Source organism: Pezoporus flaviventris, unplaced genomic scaffold (genome assembly GCF_033815535.1).
Source record: "Pezoporus flaviventris isolate CSIRO_AGI_PZ_B2104156 unplaced genomic scaffold, CSIRO_AGI_Pfla_v1 ptg000015l, whole genome shotgun sequence".
In the NCBI taxonomy this organism is placed as follows: Eukaryota; Metazoa; Chordata; class Aves; order Psittaciformes; family Psittacidae; genus Pezoporus; species Pezoporus flaviventris.
Window position 1 is genome coordinate 28,728,269 of NW_026892563.1, and position 24,613 is coordinate 28,752,881.

A 24,613-nucleotide genomic window follows, 5' to 3' on the forward strand; every position below is an offset into this window, starting at 1 on the left:
CAAAAAGAATCTCAAGACAGTTCATAAAATGAAGCATAAGCAAATCCTTAAGCATATTCTTCCATTCCCACAAGCAGTTAAATGCAACTACAATGAATGCTTTACTCAGGATATTCTCTTGCTAGGTGCTTAAAAGGTTACCTCTGTCATGTACTTTCATTAAAGCAGAGATTACCAAAATAACAGCGGGCTGAAGAATACAGTAACAGCATTAACTGCTGCATCTTTCCCTCAGGTATTTCCAAGAATGCTCAGACACTTCTCTGCTTGGCAGTCTGTGAGACTTGAAAATGAGAAACCAGACTGCTGCTGTACACTATCACCTGCTATTGCTTGGAGAGACCAGTGCCACCCCCAGGCTAATGGAACCACGGGTGACAGCAGCAGAGGAACACAAGCACCAGCCAGGATGAATGAAGTACATGGACAGGGGCCTGAATGAAAACAGGAGTCAAGATGAAGCCTCGCTGGGAGTGTGGGGCAGGAACAGGAGTGAGCTAATTACAAATGCAGCATGTGTGAGAGAAAAGATAAGAGACATCCAACTTGGAAAAACTCCAATAAGCAGTTAGAAAATACAAGTCAAGAAATGTCAATATTTTTAAAACAAATGTAAACTTCCATGTAAACAACTGGTGCACTTGAATGCAGAATGTTCCTATGCCTATGCTTAAATCTTTCAAAAGTCAGACACATGTAAGAGATCTGAACTACCAACGTCACTCTTAGCATAAAGGCAAATGTGTTAAACATTTGCAGGTCGAAGGAGGTGATCCTGCCCCTCTACTCTGCTCTCCTGAGACCTCACTTGGAGTATTGTGTACAGTTCTGGTGTCCTCAACATAAAAAGGACATGGAACTCTTGGAACAAGTCCAGAGGAGGGCCATGAGGATGACCAGGGGACTGGAGCACCTCCCATATGAAGACAGGATGAGGAAGTTGGGGCTGTTCAGCCTGGAGAAGAGAAGCTGCATGGAGACCTCACAGCAACCTGAAGTATCTGAACGGGGCCTATAAGGATGCTGGGGAGGGACTCTTCATTAGGGACTGTAGTGGTAGGACAAGGGCTAATAGGTTCAAACTTAAACAGGCAAAGTTTAGACTGGATATAAGGAAGAAGTTCTTTACTGTAAGGGTGGTGAGGCACCGGAATGGGCTGCCCGAGGAAGTTGTGAATGCTCCATCCCTGGCGTTGGTCGAGGCCATGCTGGACAGAGCCTTGGGTGATATGGTTTAGTCAAGGTGTCCCTACCCATGGCAGGGTGATTGGAACTAGATGATGTTAAGGCCCTTTCCAACCCTAACTATTCTATGATTCTATGATTCTAAACTGATTTTGGAAAGGGGAAGTGAGTGAGAAGATACTTTCCAGCTCAGCACTGCTGGCCCACACTTCAGCAAAAAGCTGCTTAGCAGATTCAAGCTATGAGTTCACAGTCTTGAAAGACAGAGCTCTGCTCATGTTGGAGATGCAGAACCTACTGCTTCCCAGCTCCTTCTTTTGTTATTTTCCAAGTTTAGATAGCATGATCCACAACCTAGAAACAGAACATGAGTTCCACTGACTGCACAGAAATGTTTGTTGTTGATGCGGCCATCCATGCTGACAGATCTGTATTTAAAACATACAACCTATTTGCTATCTAGAAGTTGCACGTGTCTTAAATTGAGTTTATTGTTGTGGCAATAGCTCATTTATTTAAAGTGATAGGCAACATTCATTTGATAAACAGCATTAGTTCACTCCTGGACCCACAGATGGCTACTGAAATCAGTTTAGTTTCAGAGAACACTGAACAGGAGAGTTCCCTTTAGACACAAAGGGTTGTCATCCAACAGGAATGAATATGAGCAAAGAGGGCTTAGAAGGCCAGTATATTTGGTTATATTTTGGAAACTGGGTTAACTCATGGGGCCATTGGAGACAGGATGTGTTTTTTAAACCCAGAGCATAAGGTTAGCCTGAACTCATGACAGCAATGACCACAAAAGGGAAGAGCACAGGCTGAAAGGTCATATCTCAGCAACATGGGATCTATTCACCAAACCACTTCAAAAAGCTCTTGCAAGGTAAACAACACAGGACCTCCTGTACTAGTTTGTTACAGAAATTAAAGCATTGAAATCACCACGCAGGATACTAATGGTAAACAAACTGAACCCAAAAGGGGACAGAACTGCTCTGTGCACAGAACTCCAAGCAACATAGTGACTATTCCCTCAGTATGAGCAGGTTCCTACAACAAAACTTTCCTGGAAGACCAGCAAGTTTCCTCAAGGACAAAATTATAACTGTACAGACCTCTTTTCATAAATGAACCAAGACATGCTTTTCTGTCGGGCTATGCTGCAAATTAAATCCTTTTAAAAAAGGGTTTCAGTGTTTCCTAGTATTAGACATACACGAAGTTTACTCAGCTACCAAAAGTATGTCTAAATGAAGACTATTTTACTGTAAAGGTTCATTTCTAACAAAGACCTCAAACATTGCTATTGCAAAAAAGCAGCAAGTTGAGTGAAAAAACGTCAAGTTCAAATGAAGGATAGCATCCATTATTTCACCAGCTGACTATGTCTTGTTCATTCTGTGGGCCTTCTGCATATAAAGCACCAAGAACAATGCCGCCATTTCCATTGCAAATGGTATGGCATACATCTGAAGCACAAAACTACTACCAGAAAAACAGACATATCCGCAGGATATTAAACTTACAGATTCATTATATGTCAAATAAAAAGATTATTTGACTTATACATGCTCATACAATTTCTGCTTTAGAGTTAAAAGAATAACAAATGAAGTGGCCTAAAAAAAATCCAAACCATAATGCCCTCACCTTTTCTTTTTTCTTTACATTTTACTCAGGTTTTAAGTAAAGGCCCTGGGCTGCAACTTCTGCCAAAATTATCTAAAGCACAAACTCCACAGAAGGAAGGATAGAAAGCAGCAGGTGCATGACTGAAATCAAACTCTCAGGAGTGAATACATTCAGTACTGCTACTCTGGTAGTGGGGGCTGAGGTTGTCATAAGGCAGTGCTGCGCCAAGCTTTCACATACCCCCAGTAACACTGCAAGCAGTATTCGGAAAAAATAACAGACACTGCACCAACCTGGAGTATATTAGAGACTATACATAGCTAGCAAAACACAGAAAATCTTAATGTAGAATATATCATTAACTTTTTTCTTTCACCCAGTGCAAGAAGTATGGTGATGGAGTACTCAGTACTCCATCAGCACCAGCAAAAACGATTCACTAACATGTATGAAAAAAAGCCAAACAAAAAAAAAAACAAATACCCCCCCCCCCAAGTTCTATGTGAGTGAAAACATGCCACAAATTCTTTTGAAATTCATTAAAACAAAAAAACAAAACAAAATCATATTCAGAAACAAGTATTCAGTTGTCTGCTTCAAAATTTACCATCCAAAAATATATTCTTCTACTTTGATATACAAGTTATTACATGAACTTGAAAAATGGAATCAAAAGAAGGAAAAAAAAAATCTATAAATTGAGCTTTGGGGAAAGACCCTTGAAAAAGAAATAAAATCTATTGTCAAATTAGGATGATCTGTTATCATAAATAACTTTAAAAGATATAAAGAAATTATGGCATGTCTGTTCTGCAGTCCTGATGGAATCTCACTGCAGGAAATACATTATCCCAGTAACCTTAGGCATAGCTTGCAACACTATCAATGGCAACCACCACGCACTCCACCTTGTTTTCTATTACGCATGAAGAACCTTGCTGTTATATTAGAAATACACAGACATAATATACATTCTGTTGGGGAACGGCTCAATAAAACTACTAAATTCTTTGAGACTGGGACTCTTATTTATTTTAATGCTTTAGAATTCACAACACAGATATGCAAGTCAAGTCCAGTGCTTGTCAGAAGCCAAATGCTTCTCAGATTGAAACCCTAAAAGCAATAGGTCTGTATTAATATCATCCAAGCCTAGCAGCAAATCTCTCCAGTGCAGAGGAAACATTCTCCTGGAGTGAGGGAAAGAACAAAACAAAACAAACAAAAAACAAACAAACAAAAAAACACCAAAAAAAAAACCCCAACCAACCAGACCATGTATTTCCCTGGTACAGATCTATCCATCTATCAGGCAGCTACTTGCTTCCGATTCACTGGTGAGCTTCAGCCTTACAAATACTTCCTCTCACCTCTGCATATGCAAGTAAGCCTCTATGCATAGTCAACCTCACAGCCCCTATGTCCATATTAAATGCTGTTAAGAAAGAGCTGAGCTGGTACCCACCTATAACGTAGTCACCGCAGTCCAGCATTGCTGTGGTATCCTCTACAGGTTCAGATAGTCCAAGGAAAGAGAGAATGGCAATTTCTATCAAATCTACACTACTGGTCTTGACTGAACACGAAAGGGAGTGGGGAGGTGGGAGAAGAAATACAACTTCAGTTACACCATAGCAATCTTCAAGTGAACAGGGAAACTTCAGTTGCTCTGTGGAGTTTTAGTCTCTCCTACTAGCTGTGTCTGACATTGTCAAGGCGACTGAAGCGTGAAAAGTTCCCCTTTTTGTAATAAAATAGAAACAAAGATTGCAGCTGGCAGTTTCCATAATGAAGCTTAATCAGTATGCGCCTGATTAGGGCCTTATGCAAATCTCCTCTCGTTAGCACAGCAGCCAGCACTTTGAAGTCCATGAACAATTCATTTGCAGAGTACACTGAAAGCGCTCCCTGCATAATTTAAATCACGGTATAAATATTTATCAGCTCATTTGCATATTAATTGGCAGTGCATGAAGGGAAAAATTATCTCCCAAGTGCCAGCATAATAATTAGGAAACAAAATGAATTTTCTTCCAATGGCTTGGCTTCTTAGCCCTAGCTCAACACAGTACCACAGGGGAGCAGGGAGGGGAAGAGAGAGAGTTCTGTTCAAATGCCACTGAAATGACACGTACAAATTAGAAACAACTCTACAGACTTAAGCACCTTTAATTTTATTCCTGCTGGCAACAATAACTTCAGTAATAAAGGGGATTTGGAAAAAGCTTTCTACACAATCCAAATAATCCACAAAAACAATTAGCAAGGTAGAAGCTGAACACAAAGCTGTCAAACCGGTGCATGGACATCTGCGTGGAGTTTTCCATTTCCAAACACGAACTGTCACAAGAAGGTCCTGGGCAGGAAAGAGAGTACCACCAGGGCAAGGAAGCAGCACGATTCCCTTTAAATGGCTGAAGAGCTTGGCAATTCATTATTGGGTAATCCCTTTGCCATGGCCAACTTAACAGCAGTAGATACATCAAGTACTGTGTAACATTTGACACCCACTAATCTATCCCAAGTGAAATCAAAATAGATTTACTCCTGCTTTCCAATGACTTCCAAGAAAAACCAAAAAAACTACTACTAATCCCTGCCATAAATGTATACAATATAGCTAAAGAAAGCTTACTGTGAAGCTATGGCCTTTGAAAGGGGCACTTTACAGCCAGGTTACATCTCTGAACCACTCACTGATGACCAGAACACGCTTGCAGCCGTCACCACAAAGTACACTGAAGGACCAGAGAACTGGGAAAAGGCTTTGGTCTGTGGAGGCATCTATCTTCTTTTCCAAAAGTGGTCCACACAACTGGTTGTACTAACAAGCTATTAAGCCATCTCAAATCATTTAACACACAAATACCAAGATATATAATGCAAGAACATCTAGATAAAAATTTAATGTAATGTGTACATCACAACATTCAATATTCCACATTCTGATCAGGAAAAGATAATGTGATGATGCAGGTGACTATAGGCTTGAGCCACTCACTTCCAGATGTTAATGTGAATTGAAAGGGTAGGGGTATTTTTCTTAAAAAAAAAAACAAGCAAACAAACAAAAAACAAAAATCACCCCACAACCCATAAAACAAAACAAACAAAAAAAAAAACCCAAAAAAACCTCACGTTATCTTTACTTTTCTTCTCATTTCTGAAATGAATTCAAGTACCACCTCTCCAAACAACAAGAGGGAGTGACAGAAAAGGGATTTCTCAATCATTCAGTACTGAGTGGAATTTATTTCCATCCTTGACCTCTTCTGTTTGGGTTCCTATCTCTACTTAACACAAGATGTTCCCTGCTATATATTTAGCATGAGTGAGCTACACCTGAAAAAGATTGCAAGAACGTAAGGTGACCCCAGCTGCAGGGAAACAACTGGGTGTACTGGATAGGTTTTCCTAATATTTGTCTAAAAACTTGGTTTTCTACTCATTCATGTGTCCCATTGAGAACTCAGAGGGACATCTCCATGGTTTGCAGACCCTTCAGTTACATTTTAGTGTATGAAACATTACTCTTTCATACATGCTGTTGGAGTGCACTGGGAGATAATCCACTTGCTTCATCAGAAGAGTCTGAGCACAAATGCTGTAACAAGCCAAGCACTTCACAAAGCAAATGCCAGTTTAACAGTGGCTGAGGGGAGGCAGCTAGATGCATAGTAAGAGAACAGCAGTGTTATCTTGGGATTCCTTTCAAATGAGAGCCTGTGCTGAGCTGGTTGAACACAGGTGCAGCATCAAAAGCACATGACTGCAGGAAGTTACCGTTAAGAGCAGGCACGTGTGTAGCGATGGATGACTCGTATCAAATAACAGAATAAGCAAACAGCAAATAAAGGCCAGGGAAGGACATGCCTGAAGCAGTTAGCCAAGTGTGCTGGTGGTACCACAGCCCATCCATACTATCAACATTGCACTGATAGCTAACAAAGACAAGGCAAAAATTTTCTTCCCATTCCCAAATATGAATGCCAACCCAAATACAAACAAACATTCCTTTGAACTGTAACTTCCAAACACAAACACAAACATTCTTTTGAACTGTAACTTCTACTAAGCTGCTAACTGAAATAAAACCTTTGACTTATCAAGCTAACAAAGGGAGGGAGAAGAGTACCATTCTGCCAGCAACCACTTCACTCTTTGACAATTTTGTTTTACAATTTTGTTCTGTTTTACAGAACTTCTTAATTTTTGGCCAAAATAAATCCTATTGTTTCATTTAGGCCATACTTCTGCAATTATTTATCTGGCAGGCTTCTAAAGGAGGCCTGAAGACACAAGTATGAAAAGGTTTGGGGAGAAATAGTGTATACCACCCAGATTCAAAACCAATAGCTGGATATGCTAGTTTAACATTCTCTTTAGGTTCTGCCACATCATTGGCCATTCTTTTGTTTCTGGTTTCTTACGTTAAAAGTTACTTCACACCCTAAAAACAAAGTCATTCTTCCAGTACTCATATTAAAGCAAAATACCAGGCTGGGCTCTGCATACAATGTTTCATTTTTGCTCTAGAGGCACCTCTAAGAAGATAAATAGGTGCACCTTGCACTCATCAGTACAAAAATCTCTCTACATCCCGCACACCTACAGACACCTCAACAATTATTTCTCTCCTCTTCACCCAATCCTACAACTCTTACATTGATGATTTTCCCCACATAATTCTATTCAAACTTTTCCTTAAAACCAAAGGAATTAAGCCAATAACATGGAGCCAAGTATAGCAAAAGTAGCTCTTCTTCAGTCAAATATTTCAGAGTTTGCAGATACAGCTTCAGGAGACATTTTCCAATCCATTTCTCTTCTTCTCTTCACATATTTTCCGTATCTTCCCAATTCAAATGAATTCTTCTGTTTTGCTGTGTGTCGCACCAATATGTCACTTTATTTATTCAGTTATAATGATTACACTTGGTACCTTAATACTTTACTTTTTAGAAAGGGAATTTCATTTTCCCCTGCAGGTTATGCAACCCATGGTTAGACCTCCTCTTTTATTTCTCCTCCCGTTTTGGTTTTTTTTTTTTTTCCCATTTATTATGCCCAACTGAGTGTAAACTCCAAAAACTTATTCCCCAATGTCCTATAGATAGTGAAAGTTGATAAAAAATAGGGGAAAGGATGCTTAAACCCTTATATTCAGATGGTCTGTCTCTCTCTCGTGTTTCTGTTTCGTTAAAAAAAAAAAACAATACAAATGAGGCAGAATTAAAGGGATAAGTTATTATCAACAACATTCTATTCAGCATCTTTATGGGGGAACAGAATCTTCATTTATTATACAGGAATGTTTCCATACGTTACTAAAATGTCATTTACTACCTGCCCTCAATGACAGCTAGGAAATTTCTGCCACTAGTCAGCTCTGTGACAAGCCTGATACAACAGGGCAATACTACCCTGTAAGACAACTCTACTCATTATTCTCATTTTGTATGGTGTATTTGTAATGATACAAGGAAAGGAAATAAAATATAAATTGTAACATGTTAACATACGGCTTTCATTAGTCTATCAGCATCTAGAATATTTTATCCTGAGGAACCACTGAAGAAGACAGGTCATCAGAGCTTTGAGGATAATACCTGACTAAGCACAACAACAACAAACACTGGCAACACTTTGAGTAAGGCTATTTCTATGTGCTGCGCCAGCCAGGGACCTAGATACCCTAAACTGACATTACACAGAGCTACCACATTCTAACTCAAGACATTTCCAAATCTCCGTTCCACAAGCCAAATGAAGCCTAATAAAAATTTTATCAAATGCAACTCCAACATACAAGTTTATAAAAATCACATACTTCCACATAATTAGCTATTATTAAAGTTGGCACAATCCTCTTAGAGTGATTACAAACAGCAGTCTGTTCATAGTTAGGGCTGCAAACGAAGCTCTAATTTTAGCCACCACCTTTAGCTTTGGCTAACAAAACTGATTTTATCTGAAAATTACTAAGTTTGCTCTGAAAGCCAAAGAGCAGCTGTCTGGAAAAGTCAAATAAAATTGGCCTGGTTTTGAATTACTGGTCATTACCCAATTGCTATGAATTGGAACTTTAGTCTACATCTGATTTTACTTCTCTCTCACAAACTCAAATCATAACTATCCTTTCAAACTTCCCACCACACAAAATGTTTTTCAGAATTCTTTCTTGCACCTTTTTTGAAGAAAATTAAGTATACAGACAGCTAAGCGGGAATGCTAATTCAACTTAGCAATGCAGGGCAGCAGACATTCATAAGCACCTGAGACATAAATACTAAGGAAGTTGTTCGTGGGTTTGGTTTTTTAAGTCTCACTTAGTTTTGTCCACAGAAGGTAACAACTATCATGATTTAAGAAAATTTTGGTCATGACAAACTCACAATATAGTACCAGTGTCTGAGGAGGAGGAAACATTATAGCTGTCACAAGCAAACTGAGCCTCATTTGGAACTCATGGCTAATTCTATCATTCTAGAGCATCATCTGCACAGTTTTGCCCTCCCTTTAAGGCCTACAAGCCATACCACATTATATTAAAGCTTTGCTTTCATTCTGTTGAGTGTTTTCAGAAGCATAGGATACAAATTCACTGCAGTCAACACTTGCTCAAAATCGCAACTGTGAGCCATAAAGCCATCATAATACTTAGAAATCACAGAAATTTTGAAGAGTAAAAAACCTTAAGTTTTACCTCTCCTGATTTAAGCACTTGTGTTTCACTCATGTTTTCATCTGGCTGAAATTTTTATTTTTCATTTTTATTTATTCATGTGCACCAAACACTCCATCATAAGCACCAACTTCAGAACTTAATTCAAATAAACAACCCAAAGTGTCACACATTTGAACACAAAACTGTGTTATTTAACCAGCACACTGCATATGCCATAGGGCTATTGCCCAGTAGCACTTTTCAGTATTTGCAGGAGGGCACCCAACTCCTTTCAATTTAACTAGAAGTTAGCATTGAAAAATCAGCAAACTGTGCTATGATTCCACCACATTTGAGGTTCAGTTCTAAACCATTACATATTCCTTGCTCTAGTGAACTTTTACTTGAAAAGTAGTATCCAAAGTTAAGTGGGATATTTTTAAAAACACACACATACAAAAATATTTACATTTTAAACTTATTAAGGGAGACGCTTGTTTGAGTTTTTATCCACACATATGTGGGTCTCATCTCTCTTTAAAATTACTGGTTTGACAAATCTGAAATACTTCACATTGACAAGTATTGAACGCCTGGATCAGATATATCTTGTTTTATTAGTAAACATCTCATATTTTATTACAAGATTTATGTGCCTCACATTGCTTTTCAAAAAAGGCACTGCACAACACAGTAGAGAAAGACTGAAATGAAGACTTAAGTTACATGAATTGAACACAAGGGAGGGCTGAAGAACATGATCAGTAAAACTTCAAAATTTATCAGAATGATAATAAAAAAAGAAATCTAAGGGCTCAGGTCTATGTAACAGCAGTAATGAAAGAAAACAAAAAACCCACCACCTTGAAAGCTCAGAAGCTTTTATAGGATGCTGCAGCTTGGGGCAGCTGGAGAATCAGGAGCACTGTAAACTTCCCCTGACAGGGAATGCCAGACCATGCTCATACATCCCCTGACCTGGTCATCCTCTTGGTCATCTCGTCACGTGCTGTGATAACATTTATGGGAACATGTCTTCCACGCACACATGCACTGGCTACTGAAACTGTGCACACATCTGAATGGAAAAGGTAAACACATTTCATACTACTAAAGAAGACAGTATAATTACTGTTAGTTTCAAATAGTTATTGCAATATACATTCAAAATACCAGGTATTTCAGTAAAGCAAATATTCTCTAATATGTAAGTCAGACCACAATTGATCTGATAATATCTGAAGGCTACTTATGCCAAGCTCAAATATTGAATAGGAATATTTGTTTTAGCAGTTGTATGACCTATTACATATTGGAAACATCAGTGTATGTGCATTCCAAAAGCATTTGCCTCCCCATGTGTACCCACACAACATGGACAGGCTCTCAGACCTTAAAAACGTTACTTTGAAACTTACCTGTAAATCATCTTGCCTTATGCAAATACACTGTTTCTCTGTTCTCCACTTTGCCAAAGTAGTAATTACTAGCCTAGCTTGATGAATAGGGCTCCACAAAGAATAGACTAATTTAGTATGTGACTCAATTCAGTTCAATTCAAATCCCAGTCTCCACGACACTTGTCATTAAATAAGCTACAGGTCACTCCCAAAATACATAAATCAAAGTCATTGGTTTCAGTTTATTATGATTTCTGCTGGAGCTAACTGAATACATCAAGATCAACAACAGAGTATTTCGTTCTAGTAAGCGTCAGAGTGTTTGACAGACAAATTGACAGAAAAAAAGCACATGCAAAAACCTCTACAGTTCATGGTATGAACTGAAGTTGCATTGCTGTTATCACTCTCCTTTTAGAAACTGCTTTTGCTCTCTCTTCCTTAACTATCTCAAATCTGAAGGCGGATATTGCTTTAATGCACTCAGCACACTGATCCAGACACTATTAACGCCTGTAGGACCCACAAGACATCTCATGAGAACGCTTCTTTCTGAAGGTTAAATTATTTGATCTCAAAGAGGAAAAGCCAAATTCCAGACAAGCTGCTTTGTTGAACAAAATAGAACAAAAAATTGCCAGATGCAAGATCTGAAGAAAGAAACGGAGTTATTCACACTGCAGACGCAGATTCCATCCATTAGCACACCTATCCAAGTATCTATCATTTTGGATGGTCAGAGCTAACATAAGACTGCATTTGCCATCAGTCAGAAAAAAAAAAAAAAATACTAGTTTCTGGGCACCTGGTCTTTAACTTATAATAATACAGGAACAATAGGAAGTGAAAACCACAGGGCAGCTACACATATCACCTACATGTGCTTTTCCGGGAAATGTTCACAAGCACTGTTTTGCTCATTTTATCACCTATGCTGTGCTAAAGCAGAGAAGACATTGATTAGCTTTTCCAGGAAATAACCACAAGAACAGGTTTACTAGAAGCAATGCTGAGTGCATGCTGTATGACTACCCCCTATGGCTGTGTTTGCAGAGGATTTGCTGGGAAGACACACATTTTATGTGCAGGCCCACAGACACACACCACTGAAGGCAGGAATGTCTTATTTATTTGTCCAACAAACCAGAGCAAGGATAAACTTTTCCTCACTGCCCCACTTCTTGTAACTTACTTTGATTGGAAGTGTGAAGTTGACAAATACTGAATCCTCTAAAGAAACTCACAGAATCACAGACGGGTTTGGGCTGGAAGGGACTTTAAAGATCATCTAGTTCAACCCCCCCAGTCACAGGAAGGGACACCTTCCACTAGATCAGGTTGCTCCAAGCCCCATCCAACCTGGACTTGAACACTGCCAGGGATGGGGCAGCCACAGCTTCTCTAGGCAATCTGTGCCAGCACCTCACCACTCTCACAGGGAAGAATTTCTTCCTTATACCTAATCTAAATCTCCTCTCTGTCAGTTTAAAGCCATTCCCCCTTGTCCTGTCACTACATGCCCTTGTGAAAAGTCCCTCTCTAAATTCATGATGTAGTCAACATTACAGAGTGAAAAAAGTAGGTCAAAGGCCTAACAAATAAAATGTTTAAAAGTGATACCCAGAATACTTTAATTCTTGGTTTCCAATTCCTCAGTGAAACACAAGTTTTGTATATGCATATCTCGCCATTTTCACAGAGAAACCAAAAAATTAAAAATAGGACACTTAATTTAGAACCTTAAATAGATGACTGCCAGTACTGCAGCCATGGGCCATGAGCTCTGAGGCAGGAAAATGCCAGCAGGAGTACCTGCAGTTGCAGCACCGCTCATCTCTGCTGCTCTGACTCCTCTTTGTGCTGCCATTACACAACTACCCAAGAGAATTAACCTGTGTTAAAACTACTCCAACCACAAGGAGAAAATACCAACCCAAATCTGTTCCTTCGTCCAAGGGAAGAAATGTTTAAAGTGCAAAGGTAGCAAAGAGGCAGAACAAACAACTAGGCAAGACTGTTTCAGCTGCAGTATTACCTTAAAACTTTTATTGTCTATGGCTTAAATCCACTCATATGTTATTCATCTTATGAACTCTATCATGCAACTTATGTGACAAGTAGAAGAAATTAAAATCTCATAACAATTATTTCCTCTTTAGGACACTGTCAGCCCTAATGCTGACAACTCATATCAGTTAGTATACTTACATATGAACATGCCCCTCCAATTTCACTCTTGAGAATACTGGTCTTGATTTCTGGTCTCTGCACACACACCATTTCCATGCTCAAAAATGGAAATGTGATTCTTACACTGTAAGACTTAATTACATAATCACTTATTTTCATCAGATGTGTTGAAGAAGGCACTAGAACTACAAAGCTTTGAAAGTAAAGAAAATGGGGGGCATTAACAAGAAACTAACAGAAGCAGAAGTGGAGTAACAGCTACAATTACATCAATGAGTACACTAGCTTAGACCTGGCTTACTAAACCCCAAATCCAAGGAACTATTCACAGAAGAATTTAGAAATAATTGCTAATAATTCTGTAATATTATAGTAGAACTAAACTATAGCAAATAAGTAAAAAGCACACCTTATAAAAATCTGAACCATCTATATAAAAAGCCTGTATGTTGGTCTACAGCATCACAACAGGCTTAAAACCTGAAGCTTCAGGGGGGACCAAGACATTACAATAGATCAGAACTGAAAATAGTTACAGGTAGACAACCACCCATTAGCCCTCAGAATTATTTTACATATACATATATATATGAAATTGTATGTTTTATATATAAACATATATACTATATATACATGCTTTTATATAAAACAAATAATATAGTACATATATTATTTAGTATACACAAGTGTATATACACACTTTACATATAATTTAGTATCTATATTATTTAGCATATATATAGTATGGGGGTTTATGTAAGTTTAAATTTTTTAATATATAAATTTAAAAAGAAAGGTACTGAGGTGGTGACTTCAATCTTCTCAAAGTTTCTAAGCATACTGTTCTGAAAACAGTTTATATGTTCCTATAAGACATTCCTGCAGAAAGGTAGCAAGGCAGTTTGTCAGCCCAGTGGAAGAAAGATCATACAGAGCAAGTCAGCATACAGTGCTATTTTAATCACTTTTGTCCAGTCTTGGTCAAAAGGCACATGAATGTAGTGAGAATGAAGCAAGAAAGAAGTAAAGCACTTAAGTACCAGGACACCATCATCCCCCAAAATCCAGCCACAAGCAGCCTGCGAGCTGCTGCTGACTTGAGTGAAAACTGTGCCACAGCCTCCTTAGAAGTCACAGTCCCCACTGAAAGAAGAACAATTTGGTATTCAGAAGAAAAATAAAAACCATGCTAAGCTCAACATTGCACTGACATTTTAATATTGAACTAACATGCCATTTAAAAAGAATGACCTGTATTCTGTACTGCCTTCCCAGTCCCTCACCATCACAGAGGGAATACTCATTAAGAATGCAGAGAAAGTTAACAAATTCTCTGGGATTTAACTAAGTTAGGGGCAATAACACAAAACCACAAATCCTCTGTGACATTACATTTCCAACAAGCCTCTCAACACTCACAAAATGCACGAAAAAGGCTACAAAATTCAGAGCCCTACATGACTGCAAGAACTATCGATGTATACGAGCAGCTTGTCCATCCAATGTGACAGGTGCAAACTGACAAGCCCATTTTTGCCTGCCTGCTGGCTACTGTACACTCTTTTCTTCTTTTGAATTTCCCCAAATTAAATCTAATGCAAATAAGCCAGGTGTGGTCCCCAGGGCACACACTCCCCACCAAATTCCCATAGCAAATTGCACAGCTGGCCATGAGAAAGGTTGTATCTGCTTCATATTGGCTACAGAGTTTAAACACTCAGAGTTAACCACCAATTGCAACATCGTGTAAAGGAAACATCTCCTGAAAAGAACATCCATTTCTCCTTGATTAATACAGGAAAATAGAACTCTGCATATGCTCCTAGTTCAGCATCTGCTCAGCATGTAAAGTGAGCATTTGTTATTTACAGGAGGTAATGCCTATGAAGGAAATGGCTTCTGTCTTCTGCTGCAAGGTTTAAGAAACTATTTAGAAAACACGTTATTCTGTATATTGCAATCAAGAATATACAGCTGAAAAAGAGAAGTCAGAAACCCAAAACAAAAATACTTTTGGTTCAGTTGTAAGACTTCCACAAGACATCTGGTAAGTATTTCCCATTTTAATTCTACTTTTCTGCATAAGCTTTCCAAGTCTCATTCTAAAAAATCTAAAGTTACCCTGTGACTGACTAGCAATTGTTCATCACATACAAATCCTATCCTTACCTACAAACAAGTATCCCACTTTCTATTCATTCCACTCCTCTCTGTGTCCTGCAAAGGCAGCTCTCTGCTTTTGCCTACATTCAAGCCTGCAGCTCTTCTTTTTGGCACTTCACATCAGCTTTCTCACTTTCCACGTCTGCTGGCTAAACAGCAGAGAGAAGGCACTGGGGCTAAGTTGGAACCACAAGTGTACTGGCTGGCCATAGAATATGTACTTGTTGGTCAGCTGACCAGAAAAGAGAAACAGGTAAGGAGTACACTTTCTCTGTTTTTCCTTTAGTGTGGCCACAACTCTCTCCTCTACACAGACTGCGGTTTGAACTAAGAGCCCTACAGACTTAGGGAAAAGGGCCCATGTCTCCCAAGTATTAGCCTATGGATAGTCAGGAACCAACCAAAAGTTGATGCTTAGGCTGGAGTGCAGGAGCACAAAAGGCATCTAAAGACACTGCCCCCCCCCCCCCCCCCCCCCAAGATTACAACTCAAAGACTTTTTGTGGCAGAGAATGTTGCTAAACACTAAGTAACCGGCAGCAGACTTTTCTCTCCCATGAATCCACGTCAACATCCTGCTGAACCCTTTTCAGGAGCCTGCCTGCAGCAAGGAGCCCCATGGCTTAAGTATACACTGAAGAATTTTCTTTTTTATTTTGTTTTGAATCTATCTTATGTAGCACTACTTCAATTTCCCCTACTTCTTGCACAAGATGACACTTAGCGTAAAAAATGATGACTGTAAGCCCACTCAACTGGGGAAGAAAAAAAAAAAAAAATCATTATTTGGCAGGGAAAAAAATAGTATTCCTCTACAGGCCTAGCATAATTTGTTCTTTAAGAAGCACATCATATTAACAGTCCATCATATGTTAATAAACACCAAAGAATTAAAACCTGAAGTATCTTAGTCTGTATTGCAAGCAATAGGTTTACATAATTAACAGAAAAAAATGAAATGGACATACAGGTGGCAGACTCTGGAATCTGAGAAGCTGAAAAGTGAAGATATTTTACATACAAAGTTACTATGCCATTTTGGAAAAAAAAAAAGTGTGGCACCTGCTAGTACTGGTATAACAAATAAGTATTTGGTATCAGGTGCTAAGGAGACATTCCAAATGCAAATATGCACGCACAAAAACACACTCATATGTATCTTCTATACCAACAAAGAGGCAGGTTTTGTACATCTCAAAAATACAGGAGATTTAAGCACACACTCTGTCTTCTACAGCTCATATCGATGCTGAGGTTTCTATACATGATGCATGCTGAGGACATCCTTGCCAAGAAATTTTCCATATGTAATTTAGAGCATCATTTGGCTTGATCAGTGCTAACCCTACACATGCTACTTGCTTATAAACAGCTTAAACAGAGGATGGAGGGGAAAAGAAAAGGTAACGAAGAAGAGTGAAGGTTTTGCCTTCTGAAGAGACTTGAAGATAAGCACATTTATGAAATAAAATTAGGCCATTAAGTTCTCCTGTGCAACTAAGTTCTCAACTTCCAGGTGATGGAGTAGATTAAAAACACTGTGCTCTGATTAGCACACACCAAGACATGGAGCTATACCATTTTCTTAGCTTTAGCTGTTAACTTGAAGTACTTTTTTTTTTTGTTTTGTAAGTATAAGGTGTGCTTTTAAGACAGAGATCACCTAGAAGCAGTTTCCAGCAACTGGATCTCATTACGTACCTTTGGCTGATTAAAGAAACTTCCTTAAACAGAAGTCCCCTTATGTATTGTGAACAAGCTACTGTTCACTCAGCCCAATTTGGTTAAACCAAAGATTCTGAATTTTAAATTCAGTTTGACAGGCTTTTCACATTCTGAATCCATCACAGAAACATCTCTGGCTTTGTCAGCAATGCTTCTGATGTTACAAATTTCCCCATAGCACCATAAGGTTAGTCTCATCTACATTTATCATTCAAATATTGAATTGTTATCATAGGTATAGCCCCATTCCAAAAGCCATTTCCAGACTGTAAGTTATCATAATTCAATTCATTTTTAGAGTCCATGTCTTTCAGAGCATAGGCTCCACTTTCAAAAATGGAGTCTACATCTCTTTTTCTAGATGTTTGGCAGACACTGTATTTAGCTAAATTAAAATATATAGTTTGTTTCTCAGAAAAAAAATAGTGAATCTTAGATGCCTTTGTAGTAACTGATCTCATAGCTGCAACTCCACCAATCTTTGCATCCTCCAAAAAACTCTACCAAAGTTTCTGTATTTCTCCCTCATTACTGGCAGATACAGAAGAGTACCTGCTGAAGAAAAGGATACAGCCAGTAAACTCCCACTTTCCATTTGTGCTGGTTTAGGCTGGGGTGGAGTTAATTTTTTTTATAGTAGTAAGTATGGGGCTGTGTTTTGGATTTCTACTGAAAACAGTGTTGATAATACAGAGATGTAGTTACTGCTGAGCAGTACTTGCACAGAGTCGAGGCCTTTTCAGCTTTTCACCCCACCCCACAAATGAGTAGGCTGGCTGGTGCATGAGGAGCTTGGAAGTGACACAGGCGGGACAGCTCACCCCAACTAACCAAAGGAATATCCCAGACCATATGGCATCATGCTCAGCATATAAAGCTGTAGGACAAGGAAGGGGGGAAACATTTGGGGTGATGGCATTTTGTCTTTCCAAGTACCTGTTACACATGATATAGCCCTGCTTTCCTGGAGATGGCTGAACACCCCCCAGTCCCCACCCCTAATTCCTTGTTTAGCTTTGCTTGCACATGCTTTAGCATTTGCTTTACCTATTGAACTATCTTCATCTTAACTCACCAGTTTTCCCTCTTTTAGTCTTCCGATTCTCTCCCCAGCCCACTAAGCAGGGAGTAAGCAAGTGGCTGCTGGCTGGGATTAAACTACAACATAACTATATTAAGATTTTTCAGTTACCTTGTCCTTAATCCTTTTAGTATGTGTTACTATTGATTTTGTATCACTTAATTTGGTAATCAATGAAGTAAGCCATTCTAAATCAGATATATTATAAAAGAGTGCATTTTATCAATACAATTACAAAACACAGCTTTAATCTTAACAAGAACTGGAAAAGCTTACAGCAAATTAATCTGAAGACTATCTATCCTACCCCAGAAAATTGTATAAACTGACAGTAGATTACTTTTATTGACCAAAAATTGTCTATGAGCAAATAAAATTATCTACTCACTCATGTAAGTGCAACTGGCCTCTAGCTTTTTTAATAAACCTGCTCCTTTTTTAAACATTATTGTCTTACTGATTTTCCTACTCCCTTTCTGCAGCTCCCTTGGCATCATCAGATTTACTGACATCAACCAACACAAAACATAAATTAGAAAGATTATTTTCCAGTCATTGCAAATTACTTCATCCCACATGACACACCCCTTTCTCCAAACTGGAGAGACATGGATTTGATGGGTGGACTGCCTGGTGAATATAGAACTGGCTGGATGGCCACATACAGAGAGTTGTGGTGAACAGCTCGATGTTCACATGGAGACCAGTAACGACTGGTGTCCCTCAGGGGTTAGTGGTGGGACCAATCCTGTTCAACATCTTTTTTTGGCCACGTGGACAGAGGGATTGAGGCACTCTCAGCAAGTCTGGTGACAACACCAAGATGTGTGGTGCAGCTGACATGCTGGAGGGAAGGAATGGGATCCAGAGGGACCTTGACACACTTGAGAGGTGGGCCAGCGCAAACCTTATGTAGTTCAACAAAGCAAAATGCAAGGTCCTGCACCTGGGTCAGGGCAATCCCAGGCACAGCTACAGGCTGGGCAGAGAAGAGATTCAGAGCAGCCTGAGGAGAAAGATTTGGGGGTGTTGGTTGATGAGAAAATGAACATGAACCAGCAGTGTGCACTCACAGCCCAGACACCAACTATGCACTGGGCTGCATCAGAAGAAGCATGACCAGAGCAGGTCAAAGGAAGTGATCTTGCCCTCTCGTGAGACCCGCCTTGGAGCATGGTGTGCACTTCTGCTGTCCTCAACATAAGGAGGCCATGAAGCTGCTGGAGCAAGACCACAAAGATGATCAGGGGCTGGAGCACCTCCTGTACAAAGACGGGCTGAGACAACTGGGGCTGTTCAGCCTAAAGAAGAGCTGCCTCCCAGTACCTAAAGGGGTACAAGGATGCCAGAGAGGGACTCTGCATCAGATGTAGTAACAGAACAAAGGTTCAGGGGTTCAAATTTCAGCAAGGGAGGTTTAGATCAGATACAAGGAAGAAGTTCTTTACTGTGAGGGTGGTGAGGCACTGGGAACAGGTTGCCAAAGAAGTGGTGAATGCTCCATCACTGGCAGTGTTCAAGGCCACGTTGGACAGAGCCTTGGGCAACATGGTTTAGTGTGTGGTGTCCATGCCTATGGCATGGGGGTTGGAACTAGATGATCTCAAGGTCCTTTCCAACCTTTATCATTTTAATAATCAACAGGTAGACTCCAAAATCAGGAAGCTTATCTTCAGTGTTTCTCACAATTCCTCTTTCAAATTTTACTTCACTGTGCAAGTTGGAAATCTTACAGCATTACCTCAGCTTACAGCTTACCTCTCCTATCTGCACAGTGAATCATCAGTTTGACTATTAAAATAACAATCAAATTAATAATTAATTTCTTAGTGGTTTGGCCTGCCTAATTACAGAACTACATGTATCATATTAAGGGCCCTTCTTACTGCTGCTGATCTCATCTTACTTGGTTTTAATACAAATTTTTACTAATAGATTTTTATTATATTGTCATACTGAAAAGCAGAGATGTTCAGCTCTAAATCATGCACCTGCTATTTTAGCTGTTAAAATTCTCTAATCCATAATGTTAATATCACTAACCTCCCCCCTGCTCCTCCTCACTTGCAATTTTCACTGTACACCCCTACTGCGAATAATGGTCCTTGTCAGGTTTCTGGTTACACTTTGATTATACAGACTCTATCCTTTCTCCAAAGGTTCCCTCTTTCAAAAGGAGCTCTTGTGCATAAGTAAATTTAAACTTTGCTTCCTTAGCAAGTCCTTCCCACTACACATTCCTGTTCAAATCCACAGACAGTATCTGTTTAAGCGGTCATAAGAATTGCTGAGAAGAGATGATTCACTCAACCTAAAACTCACCTGACTGTGATTAACAGTACAAGAAACCTCACAGTGGAAACCCATGGAACAGCCTACTGATCAGAAAACTTTCTTCTTAATCCCTTTTGGTTAGCATTTTATTTGTTCCCTGTTGTATAATGGTTTTTCAATTCCTTACAAAGGCTTCACAAAGCTTTCATTTAACCTAACATAATGTACTGTAAATGAATAATTCCTTTTCTTTCCTGGTCCTGTTAATCTCTTGGCCTCAGTTACATCTCACAGTTGTGAGATGTAAATGTTAATTATGCAAGAAGTGCAAGGTCTGTATTTTGATCTCCATCTGTCCAATACAAGTCCAGCAAAAGACACAGATAACTGAGTGCTTTCCTATCACCATGGGAACATGATTGCCAGGAACATACCAAGAACAACATCTCATACTGACTCCCAGAAACCCCCATCAAGTACCTTCTACCTATTAGAGCCTCCTTTATCTCCTTTGTTGATTCATATTCTTAACAAAGCCCTGACTACTCTTACTGTAACTCAATCTTCCTCAGGACTGAAGAAACATTATTGAACTCATGTAACATCTTCCCCTTGCTACATGTTGTATATCAATTATCTCATCTACATAATTTATACAGATGTGGAAGTAGTTGAAACATTTCATTCATGTCCAACTTGAGAAAGCTGTAGGCTACCCAGCATTTTCCTTGCCCATACTTCCCATAGGGTTACACCAGCACTCAACTGACCCCACAGCAAGCTCAGAGAATTGGGCAGCAGAAAATCAATCCTTCTGAAAAGCAATTTCAGCAGCTCAGCTCCAAACCTGTGTGACTACAGAGTCAGACAGTGCAATGGAGCAGATGCCACCAAGGGTGGGACTGAACAGAATTCATCAAATTTGGTTTAAATTGCTTAAACTACAGCTTCACAATATACTTAGATTTCATAACCAATCCAATCTAATGGCTGTCCACCATAAAGACAAAGGCATCATTTTCTTTCTTTCCCACAATCACAAGATGGCTGTACCTCTTCCCTCACACTGGCCTTGGTGCCCACCTAACCAGTGGGAGAGACAATTTGACTTGGCGATCTAGAACAAAATTAACTTCATAAAATGCTAATAGAATATTATTTTTCTTTAAAGTTAAATTTGCTACAAGTAGAAGTCAAAGATAGAAAACAGATGCAAGGACAGATGATGAATCATGAAGGAGCTGGGGAGAAAGGGGAAATAGTCTGTCCTAGTGGCATAAAGCTTACAAAGGTTTGTGTTATAACTTCAGCATAAGGGTAAAGAGACAGGGTACAGTAATGCGATGGCTTACAACTGTTAAAGAAGGCCATGCTCCCCACTTGGATTTCCCCATAATACTGGCTATGTTGTGCTCGCTTTGTCACAGTGAACGTCTTCCAGAAAGGTATATAACTTGTCAGAATGGCACATGACTTTTCAACAGAAGAGGAGTAAAAGCAAGATCATAAGGCTGATGGTAAGAGTAGAGGTAGTCATATTTCAGCTTCAGAAAGCTGGTATGTTGGCTTAGCTATGCCTGGAACCAAATTTAAGTACATGCACTCCACTTTCAGAAACAGCAGGGTATGGTTATACTGTTAAAGTGCCTATAAAAATAATGTAATCAGATATACTTATGTAAGAGTCACTTGAGTCACCATCACTGCTATTGGTAACCAACTGCTACCTTCTCCACTACATTAGTGATCCTAACATTAGCTTTCCTCTTAAATAAAGCTTTAGACTGCAAGACCCAAAAAGTCTTGCAATACAAAACAAGCTTGCACTCTTTATGCTTTCAGCTTCCTTGAAACATAAGACAATGTGCAAAATCCAATGCATCAAACAATGTCAAGAGAAAGCCACAGAAGACATGGCTACAGTATCAGGATGTATTTTGTCAATACTGACTCAAGACAGCTGAAGCAACGCTCATCTCTTAGAATTACTAGTTAGGTTGTAGTGATCAACAGCTGATAGACGAGTTTGTTAAAAATTATTTGATATATTGCTCTGACTATAAGATAACTCAAGCCTTAGTGCTGTGAACTCTGATCAGCAACAGGGAAAAAACATCCATAAACTCATTGTTTTTTCTTGGGTGGTTTTACTACCTTCCACGGTAGTGAAGGCCAAGATAGGGCCCACAGTACCATAAATACATTAATTTTGGCTTGAACTAGACTCTGATATGTGCAATATTTTCAGAGAGGAAGTTCATAGAATAAAAGCTGGCACGGCACTGCTCAAATTCAGAGCTCTCCTTAAGCTCTCCATCTATTTACATACTATCTACTTTCTCAGAACAAAAGCTTCCAAGAAAATACAGTGGATGCTATTTTGAGTTTGGTAAAAAGTAGTCCATAACATTTTTTTCCCTTGAAACAACACAGGACAGAAATGTTATTAAAACACAGGCAGTGGCAGTGTAATTCAGTGGGCAATAAAACTAGCCAAGATTCTTTTCCTAAATATTTGTATCTTGCATTTGTTGCATTTCGGGCTTTTTAACCAGTTTCTGATTTAAGCAAGAATTTACCCCTTTTGATATATCAGACACTCCACCTACAAAAAAAAGTTGTTATACGCGTCCCAATTACCAGAAAATCTTAAAATCTGCATTGTCTCATGACAAGAATCTATATGGCAGAGAAAAGCCATCTTTTTGGCAACCATGTCTTCTGAATCAAATTCTGTGTCCCTGAACTTGTTTCCACCCCTGCTCTACTCCCTCAGTTCTACCAGTACAATCATTTGTACAGTCTCCCAGGAACAGGATTAAAGAACTGATGACAGAAGTTAAAAGTAATCGTTACAGGTCCCCATACAAAAGACTTGCCTATCTTAAGGGTGCATTATATATACACACAATAGATTTAAGGATGAGTTTCTCTGATTTACTGGATTTTTGCAGTAAGTGTGTTTATAAAGGTCTCTCTTCTGCATTAATTTTCCAATAATCAATAACTCTCATTCTTAGCAAATTCTTTCCTTTCATGAGAGTGCATCAGAGTTTCTCCTACTTGACCATCTACTGGGTAACACACAAGAACCTCATCTCCTTAAGACTGTCATGCCCCTGATAAATGCAACCAACTCTGCAGTGGATGTACAAAAATTAGGAGAGATGGAATTAACAGCATAACCAACTAATCTGGAAACCAGGCTTAAACATCCCACTGCCCAAAAAAATCCTGCCAACCTGAGGTTTAATAATGCTCATAGGCTTATAGCATAAAATCTATATTAGAGATTGTAAACAGGTTAACAACAATAATATATTACCAAAAAAAGAAAATACGACCTTCTATCAGTACAGCATCATTTTCCCTGTACCCAGAAACTATGTAAAGGCAATATTTATCCTTTTAAATATCTTTCTGTTCTCTTACATTCTAAAATACACTGTCTGTTTATTTCATATCCTCTCACTCTCAACTTGAGGGACAGGCCATCCTCTTAAATCTACCTTACTAGCTTCACAAATGCATGATACACCAAGGTCAAGGTGTAAGGACAAAAATCCTAAGGCTCAAAGCAGGTATGAAGAATGGAAATGTTTGAAATTACGGCTGAAACAGTACATGCTCTAGGAGAGCATACCTCAAAGAGCCAGGTTCACACAAAGAAGGAAAGAAAACGTCACTCTCCAATTTAATCAAAATCCACTGGACACAACAGCTGACTGCACAGCACAGGTGACCTGGAGAGTAATTTTATTACTTATATGGAAATACCCATTTTCAAGTTCTCACCTTCATTTCTCCCTACTTCTCCACCTTGCTCATGACGAGAAAAAAAATTTACACAAACAGCATTTTTTACCAGTTCCTCCTCAAGAAATTCTCTCAAACGAAATTAAGAGAATTCCCTTCCTTTATTGGGAACAACTCACCTTTTTTAATAGTTCATGCCGAAATACAACAAAAATCAACTGGCACTTGGAACTTCTATACACATCAGACAAGCTCAAAACCATCTGAAGAAACAATATTGGAAACTTCAGTACATATTTCCACAAAATTTAAATTTCAGTACAGTTTATATAAATTTAGCAGGAGTAGAGTAGGCAAAGCTGTCCCAGTAATGCTTTAAGCATCTGCTGCACAACAATTCGGTTCTGTTCAATTTTCAACTGAATAAAATACAGTTGGCTACCTCTGAAGGTAGACTACAACACATTGTATACTTTACATGCCAGTAAACGTTAACAAATGTTCCTGTTATTTTAATAGCATTTTTCCTGTTTGCAT

The 24,613-nt window shown here is 39.0% G+C and overlaps 1 protein-coding gene across 8 annotated transcripts in view; it reads right to left on the reverse strand.

Moving 5' to 3' along the window:
* The window catches only part of POU2F1 (POU class 2 homeobox 1), a 104,914-nt gene that overhangs the window by 46,765 nt on the left and 33,536 nt on the right, over positions 1–24,613 (reverse strand). The window contains exon 1 of one of the 8 annotated variants that reach the window (XM_061454448.1): positions 4,286–5,346. The exons of the other annotated variants lie outside the window; for them this stretch is intronic. Within the exon in view, the coding sequence (XP_061310432.1) occupies positions 4,286–4,313 (28 nt within the window). The 5' untranslated portion in view covers positions 4,314–5,346. Of the gene's footprint in view, positions 1–4,285; positions 5,347–24,613 lie in introns of those variants that run through there. 8 annotated transcript variants of the gene reach the window in all.